Consider the following 23,668-nt stretch of genomic DNA (forward strand, 5'->3'; position numbering starts at 1 on the left):
AAATAAAGATGACCCTCGAGAGCGTGACTCCCAAGCGAAAAGTATAGGTGGTGGTGAGGAAAATGGTAAAATCAAGGTTGGGCCTTGCTGGAGGAGTTTTATTCAAAGCGAAATGTCAAGGGGTTCCCATAACACCCAACTGCGTAAGGAACGCAAAATCAAGGAACATAACACCGGTATGATGGAAACTAGGGCGACAAGAGTGGAACAAAACACCAGGCATAAGGACGAGCCTTCCACCCTTTACCAAGTATATAGATGCATTAATTAAATAATAAATAATGTGATATCCCAACATATCCATGTTCCAAAATGGAACAAACTTCGTCTTCACCTGCAACTAACAACGCTATAAGAGGGGCTGAGCAAAAGCGGTAAAATTGCCGGACAACGGTTTGCTAGGAAGGTGGGTTAGAGGCTTGACATGGCAATATGGGAGGCATGATATAGCATGTGGTAGGTAGCGCAACATAGTGATAGAACGAACAACTAGCAAGCAAAGATAGAAGTGATTTCGAGGATATGGTCATCTTGCCTGCAAAATTCTCAGAGTTGTTGAAAGCTTGATCCTCGTTAGCATACTCAACAGGTTCCTTGGTCATGTACTTGTCTCCCGGCTCTACCCAAGGCATGAACACAAGCAATGGAACATCAATCAATCACAGTGCAATGCACAAGCAACATGATGCAATACGTGGCATGATATGCAATGCATATGCGTGCTCCGGAAAGGAAAGAATGATCGAGGAATCAACTTGGAAAACCAAGTATGCCGCTGGAAAGATGAGATTATTTTGGTCGAAATTGATATAAAGATCACCGGAAATGGATGCACGGTTTGCAAATGGCAAGCAAAACAAGAATGGTGCAAAACTTTGATTAATAGCACGATGCCACTTAGAATGAAACATGAAACTAAGCCACGACACTTCAACATAGCAACGAAGCATATGGAAGTGATGTACAAGAGATGTTTGACAAAACATGAACACTGAGCTATGGCTAAATCACACCAGAACATGTTCAAACAAGCATCGCAAAATTGCAAAAGATACCAGCTTCACAGACTTAGTGAAAATACTAACATGGCATAAACAGCATCAGGAAGCAATGTTTAGAGCAAGCAAACAACATGCTACAGGAACATATCATAGCAAACAAAGGCATGCCATGAATATACTAAAAGCATAGATCAAAAGTCCCTTACTGATTATGATCCAAAAAGGCACAGAAGATATGATGGCACCCATGTAAACATAGGAAGATTTATTAGCAGTTTTATGAAGGCATCTTCGCGAGCTCATGCCACTCACCACAAAGCATTGCATGACAAAATAAGCATACCAATAGCAGTACGACATGTTCATGAAGCTAACCATGGCAAGAGAAAGTTAATAGGATGCATGGATCACTAGAAACAACCATGGCAATATTGATCAACATGTTAACACTATGCCAGGAACATTTTATAGGAAAAGTAGAGCAAGAAAGTGACATGCTAGAGCACTCCACAATCGTATCCAGGGAAATGAATGGATAGATAATAACCACATGTTCAAAACATCCTCACTTAAGTATCCCAAAATAAGCATGGATCAGTATGTAGCATCAAGTTTACATGGCATCAAAATAACAGCAGGAAAAAGACAGCAAAAATCCTAAGTCCCTGAAAACAGCAACATTGTGAAGCCTAGTTTGCATGCTTGTGCTAGTCACCACATAGATCACAAAAATACAAGACAAGCACCCTTGTAAAGATGGCATGTTGTATCTCAAAACACATGTAGACCTCATGCCCATATGATGCACACATCAAATGCAACAAAAATGACAAATCACCATAAATTGATAAGTACCAGCAGTTAACATTTTATAGCACTCTTGCATAAATGATAATGGCATCATAATGAACATGAATATGCATGTAAATGCTTCTATCATGGAGAGCTCAACGAGACAAACAATACGACATATCATATGCATCATTTGGAGTCACGGTCCTGGATTTATGGCATGCCAAAGGGGGCAAAAAAAATATGACGACAGGAAAAGACTATAGAATTTTGGACCTCGGGGAGGAAGTGGATGAAGGGTGCAAGATGAGCCGGTGCGGTGCGCCGATTGGATTGGTGTCCTGGTGGATCTCATCCACGCGGACAAGATCTGGCAGGAGTGGAACTCCGGCGAGCGATGGGGCGGCGCTGTGGAGGAGACGACGAAGTGGCGCTGGGCGCGAGGCGGCAAGGTCGGCGAGGCGGGCGGCGGTGCGGTGGCACACGACAGCGGCGGGCGGCTCCGCCGGCGAGGCCGAGGTGGAGGGCGCGATGGCGGCGGCGCGGTGGAGATCCAGGCGGTGGATCGCGGGGTAGAGGCGGCGCAAGAGAACGGGCAGCGGGGCAGCGCACGGAGCCACGGTGGCGTGCGGGATCCGGCGGCGGTGGACGGTTGGACCGAGAGGGCCCGACCCGGGCCTCGGCGGGCCACGGCGGGTGCGGTTGAGAGAGGAGACTCGGGCGAGCTGACGTGGCGCGACGGGAGTGGTCGGCAGCGGTTGTGGGGACGTGTCGGCCTCTGATTGACCGAAACGCATGGAGGCTGGTGGTGTACGTGTCCGCCGGCGGGCGGACATGTCCGATGGCGCGGAGGGAGGCAGAAGCTAGGGTTTGGCCTACGATTTTGGACGGGGAAGGCCTTTATATAGGTAGAGGGAGTTTGTAGTGTCCAAATGATGTGTAGTTTTCGCCCACACGATCGTGACCGATGACGGAGGACATGGAGATTGTTTAGATGGGTTATTGGGCTGGTTTGGAGGGGTGTTGGGCTGCAATACACAAGAGGCTTTTGCGGTTACCCGGTTAACCGTTGGGGCATCAAACGGCCTCCAAATGGAACGAAATTTGACATGCGGTCTAACGATGGTGTACCAAGGCCATTTGACAAATCTCAGACCATTCCGAGAACGTTTAATACCCGCTCACGAAAAGAGACAAGAGGGGTGCGCCGGGTGCATGTGGGGTGTCGGATTGCGAAACGGACAACGGGGAAAATGCTCGGATGCATGAGACGAACACGAATGCAAATGCGATGCACATGATGACATGATATGAAATGCATGACATGAACAAAAAACAAAACGAAAGAAAAAACCCAACCACGAAGGAAAAATCATATCACATCTCCAGAAAAGGCAAGAGTCAGAGTTACAAATATGGAAACTTTTATCCGGGGCATTACAAGGCCCCTGCTGCGGCTCGGTGGCGGTCTTCTTCTCCTTCTTTCCAGGGGCCATGGCGGTAGACGAGGTTGTGAGTTGGAGAAAGAAGAACAATGAAGTTCATTAGAGGATGTGATTTTTCTTTCTAAGTACCAGAAATATGAAAAGACTATATTTACTTCTTTTTCTACCCTATTTTATGTTAGAATGTTTATTGTTGTTGTAAAACATTTTATTATTTTCAGTTTTATTGGACGTGTTGGCTGTGTGCATCGTGTTATGCAAAGGCCATGCAGTCGCTCAGTACCTTTGTATCACCTCGATATATTATTTGACAAACATGCCCTTTACCAAAATAAACTTCTTTTTTCTAAGAATTATGACTCATATATAATTGGTGTCGTTTTGTTATAGGTGATGATTCTTGACTACAGATTACTATTCCCGACAGGAACAGCTCAAGCTCACCTTATTAACAGTTTTCACACCCCTCAGGGAGCTATTGTAGCAAAGTATGTCAAGTAGTTTCTTTGCTTGCTGCAAAATTAATTTGCTATTTCTGGATTGTTGAAACTAACTTTATAGTTTATCCAGGATGCAAGTTGGGACCATATTTAAACTTTTCATCGGTAGCTTTTCTTGGACTTCGTTCGCATGGTTATACGCTTCAGGAAAAGGTTGTGGATTTTCAAGCTTTCCCTTGTTTGGACTAGAAATGTATAAGAAGAGGTAAGAAATATGTTTACAAATATTTAGTCACAAGATGTTATATGTTCATACTATCTCCATGATTAAATATTAATTAAGTTTCATTTTATCAAAAATGAGGATAACCCCTAGCCTCTATATTAATTAATGTCACAACGAAATATTAACGATTGAACAAAGCTAGTTAAAGCCAAACACAGATGCCGAACAAATATTCTAATAGAAAGAAAAAGGAAAATAACCCGAACCTAACTTCTATAACTAGCTCACCACAGTCATCTTCTCTGATATCTACCACAATCTATTGCTAGGGACAAATCACCAAATAAAAGAACACGAGGCCCAATGAAAAGCATGCTATGTCTTCAAGAAGAAATGAGGCTCACATGTTGATGGGTCCAACCAAATGTCAAACTTCGGATGTCATTCCCAAAGCAGAGTTTCAGGCCAACACCTTCACCAAGGGCACAACACAAGCATGTCGACATTGGTTGATATAGCAGAAAGGAAAGATCATGGGTGCAGACTTCTTGTCGAAACAATTTTTAGAACAACCTCTCTGCTGGTTGGAGCCTTCTTGCTAGCCGGAGTTTTGATAGAAACAAAGGCCCACCCATGTAAGTGACAAAACACTGAAAGTAGGTGGAGGACCTCGCCACCCCACATCTATTCACTACGACCACACCCTTTAATACCTGATGTTCGGAAAGGGAGGGGTGTTGAAGAAAGATCATGAAAATTTTGAAATAACTAGAGATGGCTAGGACTGCATCACCTCATATTGGGATAGCCTGATTCATCCTCCTATTGGAGCGCCACTAGTGTAGAGCAATGTTGTGCCTCCATCGCCATTGAGTCACTTCCATGTCCATGCCCAAATTTGCACCCCAACAACAGGGACGAAACCATGACTAGCACAATCACCAGGCCTCAAAATGATAATGATGCAAGTGATTTTCTAGATCCTTCTTTAGTGAGCATGTTAGGTCTTGTCCAACTTCATATTTCATATTATAGATAGAAATGTAAATGACAACCATTTAGAGAATAGTATCATAAATACATAAATAATGATATTTCCCAAAATATGATAACACATATTGTTGATTTTAGTAGTTATACTTTTACTCCAAAGGGTGTATTAGCTTTAAATTCAACATGTCTTCAGAATTTATAAATGAATATTCCCTTATTTCTCTATACAAAATTTTGAAATAGCATACACATGTAAAGCACATAACCCAAATATTAGATAACAAGGTTAACAATATAAGTGTCCTAGGCGATCTTCAATGAAATCAACATCCTAGACAACTTCTTAGAAAACCATCTACATTGGCCAAATGATGGGTATTAACACTCTACAAGTGCAAAGCCTTTCTAGAGGATATTTAGAAAAAACACCACAAAGCCCAACCCAGCCCATCAACTGCCCCCAATATAGGGATTGACTATTCATCACACTGGGGGAGGAATAGTTATTCTTCGCCCCCTCTATTTTAACATCAATTCCTGTAATTTTATGTTCCATAAATTTTGTCTTATTCAGACATAAAAAGGTACCGCAAAAAAATCACCGTATTTTTTTAATGTTACAAAAAGTTACAAATGCAAAAACATAATGTAAAAATATACATAAAATTCAAATCTTCTGGTCTTATGATCTATATATTTGTTTTCCTATGCCAAATTTTCTGTAATGAATCAATATAAATATAACTATTTGTATTCCTAATCTATTTATTTATGAAACGATCATAAGATTACCTCAGGTGAAGAATATATTATTCCGCACACTGGGTGATGAATAGTCAATCTATAAGCCATAACATGATCCCATTTTTCAGTTCTATTTTTTGTTACGAGTTTTTAATCATTCATCAAAACGAGGCATGTGATACGGCGTAGGAAAGCTATAGAATAGGCAAAACTTTTTCATGCCAGACACTGTTTTAGTTCCTGTAGGGTTTTAAATGAATTTTGAATATGGTGTGGCGCCCTTGAGTGGAGGTGGACGTATTTACATGAAATGTTTGACTGGTTGGTAGAAATGATGCAAATGACACACCTTGAGAAGATATCGACAAGACACAACCTTTTCATGTTGAACATTCTTTCTAGTTCATTATGGCTTAGATGCAATTTTAAAATAGTGAAAAGCGGATGTCATTTCTTTGACAAACCCCATCAATAGTGAGTGACATCTAATGGATAACTGAACTGTGGCCGCTAATAGTATTCAGCTAAACGCAGTTCACTAAACCGACAAAGAACTTTCTTTAAATGAACACCGAACTGCAAAAAAAACCCACAGGGAAAATTGTAGTTGGTGTGAATTGAGTTGAACTACATGAAAAGTTTGGTCTTTTATCAACATTTTTAATGAGTCTGGAGTGAGAGAATGATGTGCGTGAACTAAAATTATTATTTCTAAGATAACTTTTTTGTGTATAAAATCATGGCATAGACTAGGCAAACTACATTTTAAAAGAAGTGAACTTCTCATGATTTTTTTATTTTTATTGGTTTACCAAATGAGAAATAGAGGATTTTACAATGAACTACATATGGGGTACTAGTATTTTTTCAAAAAACATGTCCTTTCAAATTTACACATATTATTCTTTAACACAAGTAGTACACACAAGATACACCCAAACGAGCATATACAAACCAGCCGAACTATGTAGTCGATCGAGGCCAACTGCATGACTGTGTCCTGGACTAGGGGATGCTTGCCACATTAGCTCCCAGCCATATGTGTCGGGGTGAGGACCACCTGTGAAAAATAACCGGTGGGCCACACTTGAAGGGCCTAGGAGCGCCAAGGTGGATATCTCCCGAAGACTTGGCGCATACTCCAAGACTTAGAGGTCGTCTTCGACACATTTATCCTTCAATGCTACTGACCTATGTAGACCCTATCTACCCCGGTATCTATATAAGCCGAGAGGTTAGACCAAAGACGACAAGTTTTGTACACATGCAATCTCATGGTAGATCAATATATGTGTCTCTGTTACCATCGAACCAAGGCTACTCGCTCTAGACACCCTCCACAAGATCTGTTGGATTTGACTCCATCATTGGTGGCCCATGCTGGTCCCTCTGAGTAGTCGAAGCAGTTCGATAGCACGGCTCTAGTTCAACGGTCAAGTCAGTAGCAGTATGACTTTCTACCAAGGCAGATGTTTGTCTTCGGTAGCGTCACCCTCTTCACAGATCCGACCGGCCACCTAGGCTAGGTCGAGAACTTTGCTGCAGCTCAGATCATTATATTTGGCAACCTAGAGTATGTCATGTATTATCACAGTGAGCTGGCTTTCTCCAACTGGGTGTCACACCACATCAAGAAGCATGACAACTCACCGACCCAAACCTTGGAGTCAATCTAGGTGCCGGAAGAGCACCACCCCTAATGCCTAGGCATCTAGCTTGGTTCCTAGTGAAGAACCTAGGTCCATGTCAGATTGGACCTCGGAGAATCTCCCTCTTGTCCCGATGCTTGATCGGGCCATGAATGAAACAAAGGCACTTCTGAATGAGATATTAGATTGGCTTCAGCGGCTTGTGATCTAGGACGTTGAAAACTAGATTTACAATCGGATTTGGCGAGAAACTGGGGGAGGTCAGAATTTTCGACCCACCCACCACCCATGTAATCACCAACGTTGAAGATTTAGCCAACATCCTTGCAAGCGCATCCGACGAGGCAACCCACATGGATGATGGCGTAGGAGAGTCCTCGGGCAATTCTCCATTGGTCATTAGGACAAAGGCTAGTGGAGTGCAACAACCACTACAACGTCTACATGGTAGACACCCCCAAGAATGAGGAGACAACCTTTACAAGAACGATGGTGGAAAGGGAAATGTCGTTCCTCGTAAGGGAGGGGACATCAACACTAACAATAACGATGTAAAGACAACGATATGGGGCAAGGAGGCGACAATTATGATGGAGGCTACAATCCCAAAGAGGAGGTGGATTAAAATCCCAATGAAGACCTCGAAAGAAGCATCGGCTCTAAGGAAGAAGACATCCTCAAAGAATCTCTGGGCAATACCAACTATGACACATTGCACATAAGACAAGTGAGTATAGCCAAGAGAATAAAGAAGAGATCTTGACTTCTTTGAGACTTAGAGGACCACCTTAACGATCAGTGAAACAATCTCTTCCAAGCCAAAGACGTGCTTAAAACCTGGCTAGCACGGATAGAATCCAACATTCAGCCTTTATACCAATGGAGGAACCTCATGGATTAGAGGGATGCAGCAGCCAATGACGGCATCATATCAAGGCAAAAGTTGGCCGATGATCCCAATTGGCTACTAAAAATCGACCCACACGTCACGGAATGTCAAGACGGCACTGATAAGCATGCTCCCGATGCTATAGGGCGCATAGATCAGAATCCTGAACGTGATGATTATAGGCTGGATTCTAGGGGCAAAAGTCCATTAAGGCCCGTGAACCCACCTCCGTCTATTTACCAATCCAAGCAATGCCCAGCTACTGGACACACATGCTACCTAGCCTGGCTGGCCAAACATACTGATGTACATGATTACACTAAAAACCAAATTCTATCCATGTCATACGTGCATCATGCCACTTCACGTGTCTGAGGAGCTGCTCACTCCCAATGTATCATGGGTGAGGTCATGGAGCATCAGTTCTCGAACGGGTTTGAACTCATAAAAATTGATCACAACAATGGTACCACAAATCCCTTGGTATGGAATGAGGATTTCCTCCTCGCTGTCCAAATCACGGGTGGACACAATGTCCATGCTCTTAAATACTTGCCATTAAAGTTGAGTACTATCCTACTAGACTCGAATGACGAATGGGATGACATCGAATATGATTTTCAGTCCAAATTTGAGGGCACCTATGTGAAGTCGCCTAATGCCGATGACTTGGCCAATATTGTATGGAAGCCTAGTGATTCAGTGTGAATGTTCCAAAATCGATTCTTAACAAAGATGAACCACATCATGGACTGTCCCGACGTAGAGGCCATCGCATCCTTCTGGCATAATATCACCAATTAATGGCTAGCTAGAGAACTTGGGCATGTCAAACCAAGGACTATGGCAGACATCACCCGGCTGATGACTTAATTTTGCACTAGCAAGGACTGGCTTGCTATAAAGCAACATCGGAATGATGGTCCTGACACATCTGTGGTACGTGACAGGAATAGCAAACCTCATTGTAACCATCGGAACAACCGTCGCAGTAGAAGTGATAGTAGTGCCAAGGACGGTGAAGTTAACGCCGGATTCAGCAACCAGCACGAAAATGATGGCAAAAGGAAATCTTTCCATGGAGGGGGTGGCTCACACTTCGGTAGGATCTCAAATCAACCATGCGCCATCCATAGAAAACCCAAGATGCTGGCCACCCACACTAATTGGAATTGCTGGTTTATGAAGCAAGGTAGGAAGGTCACGATCAAGAACCAGGCTAAGAGCCAACCCTGCGGCAACAACCACAACGGGGATAGAGACCAACCCCAGCCGAGCAATACTGGCCAGAACATTTCCCTCTAGAGGCAACATACGTTAACATGATGTATGCTATGCAAGTCACCAAAACGGAGAGGAACCGTGCGCTCCATGGTATGTATGATGTAGAGCCCGCAAAACCCAAGTATAACTAGTGGTCGGAATTACTGATAACATTCGATTAGTGTGACCACCCGACCAGTGTCTGCCATGGAGGAACAGTAGTCATGGTCCTCGATCCCATTATTGACGGCTTTCATTTTGCTCGAGTCCTTAGGGATGGAGGTAGTAGCCTGAACCATATATATGTTCACACCATTAAGAAGATGCATATCAACCCAGCACAGATCCAACCTAGTACTACCAAGTTCAAGGGTATACTACTAGGCATATAGTCACAATGCTCTCGCAGGGTAACCCTGGATGTAGTGTTCGGCACACCCAGCAACTACTGCCTCGAAGACTTGATCTTCGATATTGTTCCCTTTAGCAGTGGGTATCCTACAATCCTAGGTAGAACTAGCTTCTCCCTCTTCTACGCCATCCCGCACTACACTTATCTAAAGCCTATGCTGGGACCCAAAGGTGTCATCACGGTAAATGGCAACATAGAGTGATCACTTGGAACTGAAGAGCAGATTGCGAATTTTGCACCCGAGGTGCAAGAAGCAAAGAGGCATCATGGGCAAAGGCTAGATTAGGTAGCCCTCATCCCACTAAATGTTAATGGTCAACTCATGGTGCATCCGATGATGACTCCGGCATAAATCAGACACCACCCAAGGACTAGATGAATGCCACCTCGGAGCCTGCCGAACAAGATCATAAATAGGGATACACGCTCTATCTACCCCAGTGCACTCCTGAGGATCACAAATTTCTAGTAAAAATTATGTGGAGGCTGGTGCACCATGATGATACAAGGCAATACGCCCAATGTCAGGTAAGATAACAAGGACCATATCCTTAAAAGCTATGCATGAAGCAGTGGCACAATACCAAGGTGAAGATTCGTCAGATGAGGTGTGAAATCAGGGGTTGGCTCGAAGCTTGGTTTCCTATGACCTGCATCATATCGGCATAGTTCCAGGTGGTACACTAAGCACAACGAAAATCTTTAAAGTTGATACAAGGAGCACTCCTCAGTTTAGGTGGGGAATAAAGGGCAGTCCTATGCTGATGAAAATCAGACATTGCCACCCTTTCCTGGACAAGGGATGGGAAAAAATGGTCATGCAGAATGACACAATGCCATTGGACATGATTCCACAAGCTCATATCTTGGAACGCTACCTTTGCCCCAACAACCTTTAATATGTTTAGCATGTATCTTTATTTCATGCTTAGGTCAATCATTAGGCTCACCCTTGTTCTGATATTGAATAAAGAGAGACCCAATGTTTGGGTTACGAATACACTCTTGGTCTCATTCAATTTTGATCAATGCATTTACTTCACTACACTCGGGTTGATTACTTTATTGGACGCCATCAGGCGCCACAACAGGTTCGTGGGGGCTGCAAAAGACAACCCAATCTTCAACACATCGAGGTGCCCTGTGAAGCCATCGATGACTTCCTCAGACCTTTGCCATTATATGCATTGATTTTGACTTGTGTCTTGGGTATATAGCTGGGTTGCCTAGTTACTATATTTAACCCTTACATTTCCGCTTGCTTGCCTAAGGGCATACTGGGAGCACGTCTATGATTGTTACTTCTAGTTGAACCGGTAAAGTACCTCAAGTTGGAGAAGTAGTAAATTTACAAACACAAGGTTTGTTTTTGTAAAGCGCTAGCTTTTCTTAAAAAAGTTGAAATGGCTAAATCTGTGATCGACAGTTCCAAATACATGGATCGAACCAGGGCCTATTTACTTTCCATTACATACATGTTGTCTAACAAGTGTATGTTTAAGCCCTATAGGTCAGGTTGCCTGGTGTTTCTAATAAATTAACTTAGAGGGAGAAGCCGAAGATGGGCCAACTGCGCATTATAATGTTAAGATCAAGCCAAAATAAAGCATGACACATAGGATGGGCAAATTTAAATTCTCCTGTACAAAAAAGCAATATTAAACAAGTAGCTTGTCGAACTTCATAATATTTATATAAACGTGGCTCAGCATACCAAGGATAAAAAGTGCCCTTCATAGGTTTTCTAGGATGCCTTGAGTTTACAATCTTTCTAGGATATTTGGGCAGCTGGCATCACCTTCTCGAAGAAGACATCGGGCTAGACTTCCTTTCCATTGTTGTCAAAAGGACAAGTGGATCGAGCTCCTACTTCGGATAATGGCCTGCAGTATTACCCATGCCTACCGAGATCCCTCCAGGCATGTTGACTATGTCCACCTCCAGATTTAATTACACTTCTCTTGAAGGCAGTGTGCTAGCTCAAATTATCTTGTCAGCATGGGCTCCCTGCGAAAGGGCTCAAAAGATATCCTCCATGGCAGGTCGTGCCATCTTCTGCAGCTCCTTGATCTGGTACGACTTTTACCTGAGGAGGATGTTGTGTGTAGATTCCAGAAATTGAAACCAAACCAGCTGTTGTTGCCAGTCGATCTCTTCATGGCTCCCGTTGTTGAAGCAGCAAGCCTCTTCGACACTGCATGGGAGATCAAGAAAGGCAGCATGCTAGCGTGCATCATCTCGGTGAATGCTCGATGTCTGGAGATACAATGCAAGAGATATGTCTTACCAGACACTGTTTCCAAGTCCCAATGACCCACAAGTACAAGGGATTGATCATAGTCAATTAGATAAGTAAGAGTGTTGAACCCAGAAAGGAGAAGAAGGAATCAATAAGCAGTTTTCAGCTAGGTATTCGCTGCAAGTGCTATAAGATAGTCTTGATAGATAGTTTGGTAGCAAGATAATTGTTAACAAGTAACAAGAAACAAAAGTAGCAAGGTGCAACAAGTGGAACAATCATTCATTGTACTAAGGACAAGCCAATGATACTTCTTATAGTGGTTAAAACGCCCTTGAGGACACACGGGAATATCATCAAGTTATTTTCACCAAGATTCATCAACTTCGCATTCATTGCCTTGATAAGTGTTCTGTGGGTGGAACGGAGCTAAGGTATAGTTCTCACTTGAATGAACATCTACATCTGATTATACTCTCCATGCAAGCATCTGCGAATAGAAGCAAAGAAATTAAGATAAATTTAACCATAGCATTAAACATATGGATCAAAAATAGCCCCTCAAGAACAATTTGTAAACTGGGGTTTAGGCTTCAATCACACCCTCAACCCATCATCTACAAACTAATTACATGATGCCTTCCCCTAGGCCCAAAGATGGTGAAGTGTCATGTTGTCGACGTTCACATAACACCTCTAGAGGCAGAACAACACAACATAATATCAAAAACATTGAACGCTGATCAACTTCACATGATTACTAATACCAAGACTTCTCCTATGCACTCAAGAATAAATAGAACTACTCGCAAATCATTTTATTAAACATGATTAGTGGGTATGAATATATGATAGACAATCCGAAGATAATAATCTTCCACAAAATAAAACATTTAGCATCAACAACAAGGTGTAATGAACACTACTAGCACCCCCGGGTACCAATCTGAGGTTTGATACAAAGATTGAACACAAGAGAGAAACTAGGGTTTATAGATGAGATAATGTTGGTTAAAGTTTTGATGAAGATGACGATTCTGAAATTGATGAGAGTATTGGTGATGACTAATGCTTTCATTTCGCCCGCCCGGATGGAAGTGTCCCCGACAGAATCGCTACGCCGGAGAGCAAAAGTGTTGTTGCTCTTGTTCTACCTCAAGACGATGGTGAAAAGTCCCGGAACACTTACCTTATTTTTTTCAAGGACAAATAGGAATATATGGCCAGAGGACGTCGGGAGGGGAGCCATCAGGGCCCCAGATGACCAAGTGGCATGACCTTGGGGGTTGTCGCGCCACCTCCCCATGTGGATGGCTGGTGGGGGCCCTCCATCATATTTTTGTTCCACAATTCTTTATACATTGAAAAATAATTCTCCAAAAATCTTGGCTTTGTTTTGACCTCCGGAGAATTTCCATTTTAGCTGTTACTTTTTCACCTCGGAACTCCCGCTTCCAGTAATCTCCCTCCTTTGATGTATCTTGCATTTTAATAGTGAAAAGACTTTAGAATTGCATCATATTGTAAAATATATCATTCAAATAATATAAAGAACAATATGTAATTATGACGCAAATTGACGTATTAGCGCCTACTGAAGTTCCTCCTTGGCCGAGGAGCTTGAAAGGCTGCTTGCTGATTTTCTTGGTTGAGCCGCTTAATTATAGTAGTGCCTGCTTCCTTGGCAGCCATTAGTGCATCACATTCAGTGACATGCTAGGAAAGGTCCCCCTCGATGGTGGGCACCCTTGCCTGGGTAGCCTCATGGATCTCCTACTCCATGTGGAGTAGGTTGCCATTCTCTTGGGCCTTCCCCCTTAGCTGCTTGGTCTCGGTGTGATCCTTGTCTAGCTCGGCCTTGAGATCATCCACGCGCTGATCCGCACCTACATGAAACAATATTAAATTGGGTGTAAGCAGATATGTATGAGATATAGTGAAAGGGAAGGTACCTCAGGTCGAGCCGGAGGCCCAATAGTTGAAGGAGAGGGCCTCATGGCGGTTCCTTTAAGAACCGACATGAGTCTTGGGGGCTACTACATATTCGTGCAATCTTAAATTAATACACTTTTTGGCATGGAGTTTTGATGAATCGATGACCCAAACCAACTTAAGGCTTGGGCGCTACTGTGTGTTTATTTCAAAGATCCCAAGAGGTATTAAGTCATTCATCCTCTGCTAAATTAGTATATACTTTCTATTCAATGTAGTATCCAACTATGCTTTTTCTTCTTCCTGTTTTGACGATGTCCTTTGTTACTTTACCAATGACAACCTTGAGGGCTACTAGGAACTTTTACATGCTCCGGATTAAAGTAAAAACGACAGGAACATATTACATACCTGCATGCCTTCGGCAAGGCAGAAGAACACATCCATTAGCCCAACATCAGCAGACTGAAAACTAGCCATAGGCTTCTTGGAGGCTGGCGTGCTACGCAGGGAGGAGGACTTGGATCATGAGAGCTGCCTCAATGTCGTGGCGATGCTCAGCCAGCTCAACCTCGGATATTAGTAAGGCTTGCGCGGGTGACCTTGGGGCACTATCATCAGTCGTAGGCGGTGGGGAAGGCATCGGCTGCTTGTGGTGTTCTAGATTCACATGAGTTGAAGAGGCGGGACTGGCGTCCAACCTCTCTTCATGGACAAAGGAAGGATGTCCCCCTTGGTTCAAATCCTCATCCCCCATGACCGAGGTGTCAACCTCGGTAATGATGTCATCGGTCCCTTCTTCAACATTAGTCGTCGGAGGCACGGGCGGTCTCACCATCTCGCACCATGGTATGGATGAGGGAGGGAGCAGTTCCTACCACTTGGGTGATAGGGGTAACGTCCGCACTTTCATGCGAGGAAACATCAGAGGAAGCAATGTAACCTCCTCCTCAACGGGGGTTGCCACATGTTAAAAGATGCAGTAAATGCTAAGACAATTCTTGCTTGAAGGATGAAGGCATAGAACATGGGTTCGTAAAAATCTCACGTGTTGGGTTGGGGTCCAACTCGTTTGGTTTGTCTAGAGGATGATGACTCCTTGGAGGGATCGTAGGGAGGAGAGGCATCATGTTTGTCTAGCACCAAGGACAGGCCTAACGCCTAGTTATTGGAAGCCCTTCAGCTATTGACGCCCTGAGAGGGGGAGGTGGGCTCCTTGATGTTCGAAAGGACTACTCAATTCATCCTTCTGACTCCAAGTGGTGGTGGCATGCCACTGGTTTCCTATTGCTAGTCATTGGTGTTGGATTCATTGTCCGAGCTCTACTTGCTTCAACTGGGTGTCTTTGATGCACTATTGAATGGGCCATTCCCTTAGTGTTCTTTGTATGCTTGATCTTGAAAAGGGACATGGAGTGTTCCACGGTTAGCAGGCCGACCAGGATGGGCTCGACGGAGTGTTCGGGCTACGGGGATGGCCAATTGACACCGACTACTCCTATTAATGAATTAGAAGAGAGGAAATTATGTGGCCTGGCATCATGTTGTAGGGTGGAACCCTAAGTGGAGATCTTTCACGAATTGGAGGGGGAATCGCCAAGAACAAGAAGAACACAAGAGAGGAAACAAGAGGAAACAGTCAATTGACTATATCCAATCACACATATGCTAGATCCAAGAACATACAAGAGGTGAGAATGATTCAAGAACAACAAAGGAAAGATAAAAGATGCTAGTTCATCCCAATCCTATGAGGAGAGAGGTCTTGATGATCCTATTATGGGGACCTTCCCTAGATGGGGTCTTGGTATCCACAAGTGGATCATCTCCCTTAGGAGGACATGATCTCCTAGAGGAGTCAGTACAAGGAGCAAAGCTCACATAATCATCTCATATACTTTGCTATCCCTAACAAATGGTCTAGGTACGTAATATATAGGTAGGTGGATGGAGGGGACAAAGAGGAGGCCCAACAGAAGCTCACGGCCATCCATCCTCGTGGGCCCGTGAGCACGGGGTAAGTTGGGCCCGTGCGCACGACAGTCCTGTGGGCAGGGTACAAGCCCGTGCGCACGGGGTGCTCCAGCGCCAGCTCCCTGTGTAGCCCGTGGACACGGGGTCTCGGGGGCCCGTGCGCACGGGGTTGCCTGGGACTTCATGTCCAGCTCATGTTGGGTTCCTTCTTCCTCCATGTGGGCTTGGGGTCCTTCTCCTTGGCCTTCGGGAAGGTTCCTAGCTGCTTGGTGGCGGTCACCCTCATACCTAATGATGCACACCGATCCATGATGAGGTAGCAACCAAGTCCTATGGATATTCATGTAAATCTTGAAGAGCAGCGGGTTCACCTTAAGTCCACTAGGTCCACTTGGAGCTTGATGTGCTATGAAGGTGTACATGGTGATGTCCGTAGGATGCTCCGCATCATCCCCTCCCCTTGGGAAAGATCCGACCTCAGATCGAAATCCAAATCACATGGGAAAGAGATGATGGCGTCGTGTATAAGTGGACGGTTACCAAGCATTCGTCATCTTGTAGTTCCAAATGTGCACTCTCCAATGTCGCACTGTCTTGTGATTCCTTCAAAAGGAGCACGAACAACAAACACTTGGAAAAACAAATGTGGTTAGAATTAGTGCAAAACCAAGCATTCAAGTGGTGATTCACCAAACAAGTGTCGTCATCATGCATAGCATATGGTGTAACAAAGGATTGTGACATGGCATGAAAGCACATAAATTGAGCGAAATCAAGGACATCATGGAAACAAACATATAGATGTGAGGTAACGATGCCAATATGTGTGTCAAGAGAATAAGCATCTACCTCAAACTCATAGAAAGCATGCATAAGTCACTCAACAAATGGTCTATGGTATGCATATGAAGCATTCACAACACCAAATATAATGAGATGTCTAAACACATGGGGCAAGTGCAAGACAATCTAAGCATAATGTGCACGGGGTGTAGTGAATATAGCGTGGCACTCAACACAATGGAAAGAGAAATTGTTCATCATGTGCGAGGCAATCATAGTGATCAAGGAGTGCAAGCTAGTAGTGCGAAGATGCAACATACTAGAAGGAATCATGGCAAGCATGTCATGTGTATAAATAGTGGGCATGAATAATTCACATGACATAGAACAAGCATGAAAGCAAGATATGAGGAGGGTATCATCATTGTATTGGCAAGAAGTCCTAGGTAAATAGCAATGGAACATCATGACTCTCCCAACACAAGAACCAACAATAGCATGAGGCACATGATAAACATGGCAATAGCAACAAGGATCAATCATGGGTAGATGCAAGCAAGGGTCACAATTGCATGGCCAAATCATGTAAAGAGGCATAGAATGCAAAGTGATCAAGATACAATGGGCATAAAGTAACAAGTGATAGATAGCCCATAGCCTTGTGAGAGCGAAGTAGAAGAGATGCTCTCAAGAGCTCGTTTCGTCGTTGCTAGATACAATGGTAGGAAGGATTATCCACAGGATCCCAAATCGTCATTGCTCTCAAGAGCTCGTTTCGTCAACTCTTGGGATTGAGAGGTTGACGAGTATACATGATTACCTACACACACAAAAACGAAGGGAAAATTGTGTGTGCGTGGTAGATGTACACATCATCCATCATGATGCGCACGTGCTTGTGTTTGTTAGCACAAAATATCCAATGCTCAAATAAAATGAGTTGCATGATATAGAAACATGTCATCCATCATGAGAGGTTTGTTGTTATGTATAACATAATGGAGACTCAAAGGATGAAACGCATCATTCGCAATATCTAGAGCATTGTGAGGAATGGTATGCATGTGGTGCACACAAGGGATGTAATCATGTGAAACACAATAATTTTCATGGCATGGCATATGAGATGAATTGCACAAATTTTGAAAAGGAAGCATAGCAATATCATCGCAAGAGAAACAAAATCCAATGACCATCACCTCATCATCTATGCCATATGTGCAAATAGGATTTATTTTAATGGGGCATGCATAGTTACTATGTTGAGATTGAAATGATGCAATATGGGATATCTCACTCATAGGATATGACAAGTTCAATGGATTGTCAAACATGATGTGACCAAAAGAAATTTCACATGATATCCTATGGATCATAGCATCACAACTAAGGCAACTCAACATTCTCATCATCATATTTATCATAAATAGGTAAGTCATGACATGATGAAGTCGCACTAGCATGAAGTATGGTAATAGGTGTGTCAACATCATGCAAGCAATCATTGGGAATATAGTCCACTAGTGGGACAAGAGAAGCACCATCACCTATGTTACCTTTGGAGCTCCACTCGTGTGGTGTAGGTGAGGTGTCGAAGACCAAGTAGTGGTCATCTTCATCGTGATGGAACCATGTGGGGGGTGCATCGTATTCCACCATGGCCATCATCTTGTACATACGAAGGACAAAGTCGTCGAGGATCAGCGCATCATCACAAATGGGACCTAGCACCAAATGAGAAGACACAATAGAGGTAGAGGTCAAGTCGTTAGAGTTGAAAGTGGCCTCACATGACCTATCAACTATCTCACTCTCTTTATGTGGTGGTTCACTCAATCCCACAAGGTAGGTGCACTCAAACTCACATATTTTGGAGTCACTCATCTCACTCAAGTGGTGGGGGTTGTGGCTCTCCTCACATGGGAGTTGTGGCAACTCGTCATATGTGGGGCTAGTGGTGAAGTCACTCTCACTCTCACTAAGGTGGCACAAGTCACTCAAGTCATCATATGTCGCCGTGGTCGAAGGGAAAATCCCATGCTCAACCATCTCCCTTGAGGGGCTTCCGAAGATGGAAGTGTCGCCCTCGCTCGTAGGTGATCGCCTTGGACTTGATGATGTCGAAGTAGCAGTAATTATCGGAGGTAGGCAAAGATGCCGTACGTCGAAAGGCGAAGATGCCGAAGTGGTGGTAGTAGTCGTAGATCAGTAGTGGTAGTGCTCGTCTCGCGGTCTTCTCTTGTACTCATGAAGGTTTTCTTGATGGTGCCGCGTGGTACTTGCATCTTGTGGCCATAACGAAGACTTGCGACTTGAGCGTCTCCGCCGTGAAGATGACAAAGAGGAAGAAGACTTGTAGTTGGCCCACACATGTCAGATGTCATCCAATTGTTCTTCCAACTTGGTGTCGATGTATTCCCTTGTCCGTGCTTCGCGTTTTTGAATGTCGATGGTGAGTCGCTCAATGCCTCGCATTGCCCGTTGTAGTCCGAAGATGGGTGTTTTGGTGATGTAGTTGTTCGCGCCATCGTTGTCGTGGAAGACCGGAGATGAAATGTCTTGACTATCCAACACAAGACTCGAGCAAATGTGAGTGGAATAAAGGAAAGAACTAGACCAATGTACCTTATCCAATGTTGAAGATGGAACAATGATCACTCAATAATGTAACAAGGAAATAGCACAATTGGTACTGGATCTTGTCAATTCTCACACCTACACAAGTAAGGCTTATGGTGGAGCTCGGTGAGGATAGTGGCACAAAAATTTGATGCAAATTGTTAACAAGAGTCAATAATGTTGGAAAAGATTCACAAATTCGCAAGTAAAACAAGTAGACCAATAGCAATATGTGGCACATGAAAACACACACACGGATAGATAAATGGGGTCATGCAACCAAGGAATGAGCACAAAATGTGGAATCCACGGAAAATGCTCGTGTTGCACAACTCTAGAGAGACGCTAGCACGATTGCTCAATAGGCGGATATGATACTTGTGCACAACCTATAAGATGCAAAATGTATGAGCTTTCTATCCCAAGTATGCTATGTGTATGATGTTCTGGTGTTTCACATACGATGATCCAATATGATCAATATGGTAGTATGGTATGCAATGTGGCGATGCTATGGCTCTTGCTTACAAGCTTCTTTGCTCTCTTTTTTCTTAAAAACTTATTCTTTTTTTTTGATATGGCCACTATGCGAAATGCACAAACCAAGATAGCGATTTTGTATATGCGGGAACAATCTTGTGACACAAGAGATGATATGATACCAAGATGATACCAATATGATATGGTATTTATGCAATGGAAGGTACAGATCACTAATGTGCACAAGTAACGATGCCGACAATACTCAAATGGCTAGTCTCGATAGGCAAGTTATGCAAAATGGGCTAAGGGGTTAACAATGTAATGGCAAGAATGTAAAATGATGGGATACCACGATACCAAGATGATATAAAGGTTACCGTTCTTGCTTACGGTTAGGGTGTCAAAATGGTGAAGAGGTCAATGTTGATGACGACCTTGAGGCGATGATGAGTGGTGGTGTTCTTGATGTAGATACCAAGATGATGTAGACCCGTCCCTAAGTAGCCGAAACACCTTAGGAAACGGTAAAAACCGCAAACTCAAAATCTCATACGGAAAATTTCAAATGGTGGAAGTGGAGATGGCAATGCGGAAATGGTGGTGGTGGTTGATGAAGAAGAAACCGTCCCTAAGTAGCCGAAACACCTTAGGAGACTCAAGTCACCACTCAAATAACCACAAATGTTATATGGAGCAAAAAGGGTTAGGTTGCGTAAGGCTATGGTGGTTTTGCGGATGATATGGTGGAGGGCCTAGGCAAAGATGCCAAAATGGACAAAATTTGATGGAGTCAAATGGTGGTAAAACCAAGATGAGCAGATCGGGCACGTTGCTAGATTTTCAACGAGCCAAAGAACACCCAAATCGAAGTTCGGGAGTGGAAGTTATGGGTGAAAACGTAAAGTGGACGTGGCTGATACTGGGAGGGCCGTGCGCACGGGGTCCAAGGCCCGTGGACACGGGCCCCATGCGCACGGTACACGTACCGAGGGCACGGGGTCACCTGGGACTGCGCGGGGGCCCGTGGGCACGGGGTAGGTGGAAATTTCACGATTTTGTGGCGGAAATTGGAGATTTCTTGGGCAAAATTTGAGAGATTTTGGGGATGGATGGTGGTCGTCGATGTGGAAGCTCGTGGTGGATGTAGTCGATGGACTGATACAATTGTCTGGTGGTGAATGAAGATGTAACCATCCCTAAGTAGCCAAAACACCTTAGGAGACTCAAATCACAAAAAAAATTGTATGGCTCTTTTTGTGGGGATTTTCGAAATTGGGCAAGAACAAGCAAAATTAGGCTAAAAACTAAGAAGGGGGCTCCAATTTCGTCAGAAAGCATGGCTCTACTACCAAGATGTTGTAGGGCGGAACCCTAAGTGGAGATCTTTCACGAATTGGAGGGGGAATCCCCCAGAACAAGAAGAACACAAGAGAGGAAACAAGAGGAAACACTCAATTGACTAGATCCAATCACACATATGCTAGATCCAATCATACAAGAGATCGCAATGATTCAAGAATAGCATAGGAAAGATACACGATACTAGTTCATCCCAATCCTATGAGGAGAGAGGTATTGATGATCCTATGATGGGGATCCTTCCCTAGATGGGCTCTTGGTATCCATAAGTGGATCTTCTCCCTTAGGAGGACATGATCTCCTAGAGGAGTCGGTACAAGGGGGGCTCACATAATCATCTCATATACTTTTCTATCCCAAACAAATGGTCTAGGTACGGAATATATAGGTAGGTGGATGGAGGGGACGAAGAGGAGGCCCAACAACAGCTCATAGCCATCCATCCTGATGGGCCCGTGCGCACGGGGCTCCCGTGGGCACGATACAAGCCCATGCGCACGGGGTGCTCCAGCACCAGCTCCCTGTGTAGCCCGTGGACACAGGGTCTCGGGGGCCCGTGCGCACGGGGTCGCCTGGGACTTCATGTCCAGCTCCTGTTGGGTTCCTTCTTCCTCCATTTGGGCTTGGGGTCCTTGTCCTTGGCCTTTGGGAAGCTTCCTAGCTGCTTGGTGGCGGTCACCCTCATACCTAATGATGCACACCGATCCACGGTGAGGTAGCAACCAAGTCCTATGGATTCATGTAAATCTTGAAGAGGAGCGGGTTCACCTTAAGTCCGGTAGGTCCACTTGGATCTTGATGTGCTATGAAGGTGTACATGGTGATGTCCGTAGGATGCTCCGCATCACATCACAAATTAAAATCACCTCATGATGGGGATGGACAGGGTGTCAGACCTTGTTGGGATGGAGTTTTTCCTAGTAGCTGACATCAGCCCCTCGACCCTATAGGTTTGGTCCTTGGTGGTCAAATGGAGGGCATGCATCCCTACAATAGTTTTCCCTGTGTAGAAACCCCAGATGGTCCAGGTCTCATCGTTCTCCTTGATGGACTTTGACATAAGGTGGGCTTGGCTCGGAGGGGCATGATACCACCAGGGAGCATGACGTTGTTTGAAGTGACGCCTTCTGGATGAAATAATCCACCCTCCCCATGAGCCTTGTCAGTACCTCATCCTCCCACCAAGTGATTTCCCTGGGGTTCCAAGAGAAGATCATCTCCAGTTTGGAGACCAAGAAGGCGGAGGTGATACTTTCTTGGTTCCCCATTGGCATCTCGGTCATATAAAACCATTTGCCCTACCAATTCTTCACTGTTTCGATGAATTTTCCCAGCAACTACTTGGTGCTCGAGATCATAATGATCATCCTCACCATGCACTCTCTGGGTTTGTTGTCGCTCGGGTGCATCTTGATGCAGAAAAGCTTCAGCCATAGTCCAAAATGGGCTCGATGTAGAGGATTGACTCATAGAAAGTGACATAACATGTGATATGGAGGATGGAGTTGGGGACGAGGTGGTGGAACCGAAGACCATAAAACTAAAGAGGTCCTCGGAGGAAGGGATGGATAGGAAATCCCAAACCTTGGAGGATAAGGGAGATGAATATGACGCCCTCGCTGGCCGAGGGGCTCGGGGACCTTATGGAAGAGTGACCCGTCGGCCATTTGACAAGTGGAGACGGCTTTGGGCGACCTCAAACGATGGGATGTATTGAGTGTCCCAGCATGCAACTATGTCATCTTTGGTGACGATGGAGGGGTGCCATGGCCCCTGGTACTCACGGACTTCTGGCTTTCTCCGGCCGCCTTCACACTCTCCCGCGGTGGCCTTTTGCCTGCCCTTTGAGTGCCTCACTACCATGTGGGAACCCTCCATGGACATCTCTCAAAGGTGAAGGGTAGGAGATGAAACTTTTTTCTAGGCGATGGAGCTCGAGGATGACAAAGGCAAGATTGGCATTAGGAACATAAAGCTTTATTCATCTTGCCTTTAGCCTTTTACGGGCAAGTGAAAATGCAGATTGAATGCACTGCTTGGCAGTTATTTTGTGAGTTCGCCATACGACGTGCGTCAAGAGCACGCGTAGATTGAGGGGTCTGTTAATGAGGCCACTACAAATCCAAAGCACAATCTCTTTATTCATTAGATGTACCTATAGTAGTGGCCTCAAGCCGCGCTAGCACATTATCATGGATATGAAGTGACAACACGACTTTGCAGTGCATGGTGAAATTAAGGTCAGTTAAGGCTATCAGAGGAGGACTGAATCATCACCCAAACGCGGAGTGTGTGAAAGTTGCGTCATCAAGAAAGCCTTATGTGGGAAAGGGACCATGGGTTTGACATCCTCCAATGATGTGTTAATAATCTTTCTATAGGAAGCAAACAAGATCATATTAAGGAGCATCTCGGATGCCGGTGG

General features: G+C 44.4%; 1 protein-coding gene across 1 annotated transcript in view; it reads left to right on the forward strand.

Annotated features, from left to right (window-relative positions):
- LOC119277794 (probable metal-nicotianamine transporter YSL3) overlaps nucleotides 1-23,668 on the forward strand; it is a 109,954-nt gene that overhangs the window by 57,341 nt on the left and 28,945 nt on the right. Inside the window, exons 3-4 of the mRNA XM_037559147.1 lie at nucleotides 3,629-3,726; nucleotides 3,809-3,943. Coding sequence (XP_037415044.1) covers nucleotides 3,629-3,726; nucleotides 3,809-3,943 — 233 coding nt within the window. The remainder of the gene's footprint in view (nucleotides 1-3,628; nucleotides 3,727-3,808; nucleotides 3,944-23,668) is intronic.

Source organism: Triticum dicoccoides, chromosome 1A (assembly GCF_002162155.2).
Source record: "Triticum dicoccoides isolate Atlit2015 ecotype Zavitan chromosome 1A, WEW_v2.0, whole genome shotgun sequence".
NCBI classification, from domain to species: Eukaryota; Viridiplantae; Streptophyta; class Magnoliopsida; order Poales; family Poaceae; genus Triticum; species Triticum dicoccoides.